General features: G+C 37.6%; 1 protein-coding gene across 3 annotated transcripts in view; it reads left to right on the top strand.

Annotated features, from left to right (window-relative positions):
• Nucleotides 1-942: 942 nt before the first annotated feature.
• SLC12A1 (solute carrier family 12 member 1) overlaps nt 943-6,002 on the top strand; it is a 47,370-nt gene continuing 42,310 nt past the window's right edge. For all 3 annotated transcript variants that reach the window (XM_086756869.1, XM_086756868.1, XM_086756867.1), the window contains exon 1: nt 943-1,353. In XM_086756869.1, the coding sequence (XP_086612995.1) occupies nt 943-1,353 (411 nt within the window). The remainder of the gene's footprint in view (nt 1,354-6,002) is intronic.

The following is a 6,002-nucleotide window of genomic DNA, read 5'->3' as shown; positions in this document are numbered from 1 at the left end:
GGCAAAGTTCACTCTATTACTGTATATGAACAATGATTGAAAACTACCACAGCACAAATCAAAGTTACCAAGACACAAATCAAAGTTATCAAGACAAAATAAAAATTACCATACTAGAAGGTTATGTGTGATATTGGTCACTTACCAAAGATCTGTTGTTGGTAAAAGGCCCCTCTGCCTCAAGGGGCAAACTTGAGAAGACCCCCAGCTCAAAGGGAGATCACCGCCAGGCTGCTTAGCCAGGAGAGCTCAAAGAAGGCTCACTTAGGCTTTCATATTTACAGAATAAAGTGGTTGCCTTGTAGTCCAATTACATGCAATGGAAAAGGTATGCACAAGACTCCTTGTACCCACAACTTTCTTTATTCCTTGATAAATGAGTCTTGGAAAAGCCACCTGCTATTCATGTGTTAATTGCATGATTGGTGTTCCGAGCTCACATGCATCGCTGCTCACTGTGTCACTCTGCTCCTTTGTGGGTTTTTAGAGAAAAGATTGAAACTATGAGAGGTCTTGGACTGTTTATGGCTCAGGTTTTTACTTCCTTTGGAGCCTGTACTAAACTACCCCTAGTTTTGTTAAGGGGTCGAGTGCATCTGTCACAGGTGGAAACATCCCCACAAACTCAGTCCTTGACTCAACTATTTTTTGACAGTCTCAGATACTTGGTGAGGCGGGGGTGAGGTTGTGGTGGAAAATTTATTTAACTGTGCAAGTTAATAGAAATGTCTATTTATATTTTTTTTTCATGGCAGAAAAACGGCAGACAACATTAGGAAGACCGCTTAGAGATTTTAAGAAAAATTTCTCAGAACTGCATTACTCTAAGAGCAAAGATTTCATATGCAACAGCACTAAACCCTTTGCTGTAGCTGCAACTAGCTAGCTGCGGCCACAGAAGAGTAAACAGAGCAGTGACCTAAGTCTACAGCATCCCTCAAGATGTCAATGAATAATTCGCCAAATGTATTCTTGGATCCAAATGCTAATCGATTTCAAGTTAACATAATTAATGAAAGCCATGACAACAACGAAACATCCCAAGAGGATGTGGGCTCTGACCCACCACAATATGAAGAAACGTCTTTTACTGATGAAGCACATAACAGACTGAGAATCAGTTACAGACCAGGAAAAAGAGAATTATACGACAATTTCCTTCAAAATGGGGAGAAAACAGAATCTAGTTTACATCCCTATGATACTCACACTAAAATGTATTATCTACAAACTTTTGGCCATAATACGATGGATCCAGTTCCAAAAATTGATTATTATAGAAACACTGGCAGCGTCAGTGGGAATAAGCTCAGCAGACCAAGCTTATTAGAAATTCATGAACAACTGGCAAAGGTAAGTGGAAAGGAAAGACACAAATTTTCTCTATTCCATTTCCAGGCTGTTAATTCTGTTTATTAATATGAGAAAGTCTTTAAATTCATGAACCTTGCCACAGAGAGAAAGTACAAGTAATAACTTACCATATTTCCTTTGGTAGCTGCAGTATGTCTTCTGCCCTGTACCCTGCTTAAAGCAAAGATCTTTATTAAAACGTGATAGTAATATACTTGATTAGCAGAAAAACATAGCTTAATCTTGTCTTAAAGTATAAAATTACTGAATGTCTTCTGTTTCACTTAAGAGTTAGATGATGAATATAAATTCATAATTTAACCAAGCTACACAATTCACACTTATTCTAAACTTGAAATTAATGCCAATGTGTAACTAAGTTTCACAGATTCCTCTATTTTATTCATTTTTATATATATATCTATAAGTATTATAAAAATTTTATGTGCAATAAATGCAATTTCAACTAATCAGAAATCCAAAGCTACCTGTTTATTGGTGTAACAAACCATTCAAACAGCAAGTAAGAGTCCAGAACAAGGGCGCTGAGGTTGAAAGTGTTTGCTCAGAAGAGAGATAGCAGGTAATAATTTTCAGATAGTGATGCAGTGAATGAATTTAGGCCTTCATGCTCATTATACCAATGGATTTGGAGAGAATCCGAAGAACTTCTTGAATGACTACATAGAAAGCATTTATGGAGTAATAATTTGGCTAAATTCCTCCTAATCTATCACACAGAAAAGCTATTTAGAGTTTGCTCATGTAATAGATGGGACTATATCCATGTAAAATACACTTACGGAGAGAACTACTGAAGAGGATACAATAGCTAACCTGCCTTTGAGAGATTTTGATTCTAGGGCCGTTTCTCCTCTCCCCTTCTGAGCGGACCTACTTTTGGTTAACACAATGTAGGAGCTGACTATTGATACATACGACCATTGTATTTTATGGAAAAAACTTCCCCTTAGCAGACTCTTCCTGTTCGTTCCATTTTCTTTTCCACAGAGGCACTACAGTAAATGAAAAATGAAATACCAACATATGCCCTTTATCGTGATATTCCTCACTTCTGTCACCCTCTACGGCTAGTTGTCAGGAGAATATACATTGGTCAGGTACAATCTTTTGGGGTTTGCACATTCAAAACTTCCACAGGAAAGCATTTGAGAAGTTGGTAATACTAAGTCTCAAATACCAGATTTTCACTAACTTCTGTGTTACTGCCTCAGATAGGTAGATAGGTGAATTTTGCTGTCTATTCACTTATCTAGATCTTTTAAGTCTTGATTTCCTTATGTGGAAGAATCACCTCCATGCAAAATAAATAGCGTGAAAAGCTGTAATGAGAACTTCCAGGGACAGGAACAACAGATTAAGCACTTAAACGGCTAATCTATTAAAAAACTTATTGAAAAAAATGGAATAATATGATAGTTTACTGACTTTGGTAAAATTAGACTCTTCCCCCTTAAGCCACAATACCAAGTTCTCTGGCTCTCTGTAAAAAGCAGAGGAGAGAGACAGGATATACCTAATTACAGAATTAAAATCAAACCTTTTTTTGAGATTCTTAATTGTGCGTTTGTTATGACAGGGCTAGAAAGAGAGAGAGATCACCTCTATAGTCAAACTCAGACTAAAAGTGTCAATATTCAGCAAAAGCCCTTGTTTTTTTTTTTTTTTTTCTGTTGGGCAACAGTTAAATGAGAAATCTCCAGAGAAAACATGCTCCCATCACCATTCCACTCAGTTTTACATACTTCTGAGGTCTGAATAATTTGGACAAGCATCTGATTTTTGGATGTTGATCCCGATCTTGTTCAAACTCCAGTTCTCTGGAGATTCACCTGTCCTAAAGAGCATGAATATAAAGTAATGAAATCAAGCAAAAAAAAAAAAATAGCCATTAGGAAATTAGAACCTGATTTTTTTTAGGCTCTTATTAGGACAGCTTTCTAGTTTTGGCTTGACTTATTTAAATTAAGGTCTGCACAGACATGCATAAAATGTCTTACATAGAAAGGAGAAACAGGTTACCTGGGTCATAATTTATTTCCAAAAATGAATGCAAAGTGGATGTGAAAAGGGAAGAACATTAATTTGGTACTCCTACTCATTTGCAGATGTGTAAGCTGCTACTCAAGGGACTAATCATATTTCCATGCCCAGAAGGACCTTTCTCTTACAGAAATAATTTCCTTTGGTAGTGGCCAGAGAGGAGAAAAATAGTGTACTGGCTTTGAATGTAATGCTGAATGAACATGTAATGAACATTACCATACTAAGGGATTTTCAGTTTTGACCATTACCAGAAAATTCAGGGTTTTTTTCCTATTGCATCTCTCAATGGTTTGTTTATTTTAAACAAAACTAGATAAATTTGTTTAGGGTTTTTTAAGGCTTTCACTTAGAGAAGATTAAAAATAAGGCAGATTCCATCCCAGAATAAAATGAAGGGAAAATTGCTTCACAGGTTGAGACTACTAGGGAAAAGAGCATCCTCTAGCTTGGTGGTTCCCAGACTTTTTCCAGTATCCAGCTTATGAAAGAATAATCTTATGCCTCTCAAAATAGGAAGGCGAATGTCAGAGGTAATGGGGTTTTTGTTACACTGGCAACCCACTGTGTCCTTATGTGAGTTGTGGCCTTGGTCTGGGAGCCACTAACCACAGCACTGGAACAAATGACCCCCCATTAGCATGGCTGGAGCCTATTCCGGGCTGTCCCATGAACTCACTTTGTGACCTTGGTCAAATCACTTCCGTCTACAGAGCTTATTCTGAAGAATAAACAAACAGGAGGTCACCAAACAGTAAACTAGTAGAGATGGGAATTAAGATGGTAAGAGAAGGCTGAGCTCCTTCTAGGAGGCAAAAGCAGTACGTCAGCTGGACAGGGTGCCTATCCACCAGCCCCAGCGTGCAGCAGGCTCTCCAGCCACCACGAAGGAGAGGGTAAAGTGTATGGAGGTTAGGCTAATAGCTCAAGATGCAGTTCTGGAGAAGATGCTTCATTCCTTTTTTCTTTAACACTAAAATCTGGGCTTACCCCACCATACCCTAAGGCAATCCCACCCTCTTCACCTCCAGCTTTTTTGAAACTCAAATTGTCGAAGACAACTGTCCTGTCAAAGCCCATTGGCAGATTCCAATAAGAAGTGACAGATGTTTGACTTCAGATTTCTAAACATCACATAAACATTCCCATTGTGCTTTGATGGTGGGCTTAACATCAGAAGATAAACATTAATATTTAATACGGTTTTTTAATATGCAATTTTTCAAATGTCATAATGTAAGGCGGGCTGAAAGGAACTTCAAATATCTAGTTCCCACACTGCTGGAGTCAAATGTATATCATCTTTTAGCAAGATGTGTCAGTTTTTTGCACACATTAAGCCACAAAATGCCAATTAAATCCCTAAAAGATAGTCTAAGTGCTATCTCACAGCTGATGGCTGGTGATAATTACTTGGGCTTCATATTTACCCTACATAAGAAATCATCTAACCTTTCTTCATCTTGGCTATTCTCCACACTTGTTACGGAGACTTGATGAGCTCATCTTTATCCCCATGAGAGATGACAGCTAAACTGCTCTTACACAAGGAAAAGAAAATGTTTGGGTTTTGGTTGTTGGGGTTTTTTTGTTGTTTTTTTCTTTTTTTTTTTTTAAAGCAGTTAACTTTTTAGTTTGGTAGCTTTTCAAAACGTTCTGTCACTTTTATTCCACATCCTTAATGCATGAGTAGCACAGGTACAGCTGCTTGGTAAATAACCAATCATTCACTAAAGCACACCAATTTAAAATGCATTTATGGAAGGTTTAAGGCCATAATTTATGATAATGGCATAGAGAGCACAAATTAATTCAAAGTATATAGGAAACAAGTTGTTTCAAGTACAAAGACTGAAGCCTTTTTTTTTTTTTGTCTTTGAAATTCTAACTACTGTAGCAAAAAAACCCCCCTTATATTATTCTGCTAATCTTCCTTAACTCACTTTAATCATTTACTGTATTTTGAGCAAACACATCCATTTTGGTTTAGGGTAAGAATTGTCAAAATTATCTAAGCAATTCAGGAGCTCAAAGTCACAGGCTTTCAACAGATCTTGTATTCCCATTTCAGTTTGGGCCAAAGGGGCCCTAGGCACCAAGTTTAATTCACGTCAAAATGTATTATGCAGTCACTTATTTCTCATCTGTGAGCACAATCCTGGATTTATTGCATCAAAGACATTCTACAAACCTTGCACCATAGTGGCTAGAGCCACCATCTATGAGCAGGGATTCTAAATATCAGCATAAACATCATATACAGTTGGTCTTTATATCCATTTTGGTTTTGCTTGTTGAGGTTTTCTGAGTCCATGGACAAAATACAGAAACAGCTTTGAAGCTTCAGCAAGACTTTGAAGCTTAAGCAAAACTTCATAGGTTTCACAGATGTTTCCCCTCTTTGACCTCTTTAGTTAATCTGGAAGTATCTTCATCCCCCTCCAAACCCTAAAAGCATCTTGATTCATCTCAAGAATTGACACACACTCCTGACCCTCTGCCACGCTATTGTCCTTCCTAAAGGTCTTTGCAGAAGACCCAGATGATACCTGGCAATAGTTAACCTAATGCCAACTCCTCGCAAA

The sequence above is a fragment of the Chlamydotis macqueenii genome, chromosome 12 (assembly GCF_036417535.1).
Source record: "Chlamydotis macqueenii isolate bChlMac1 chromosome 12, bChlMac1.mat, whole genome shotgun sequence".
Classification (NCBI taxonomy): domain Eukaryota; kingdom Metazoa; phylum Chordata; class Aves; order Otidiformes; family Otididae; genus Chlamydotis; species Chlamydotis macqueenii.
Note: the sequence above shows the minus strand (reverse complement) of the source record. Positions and strands in the feature narration are given on the sequence as shown.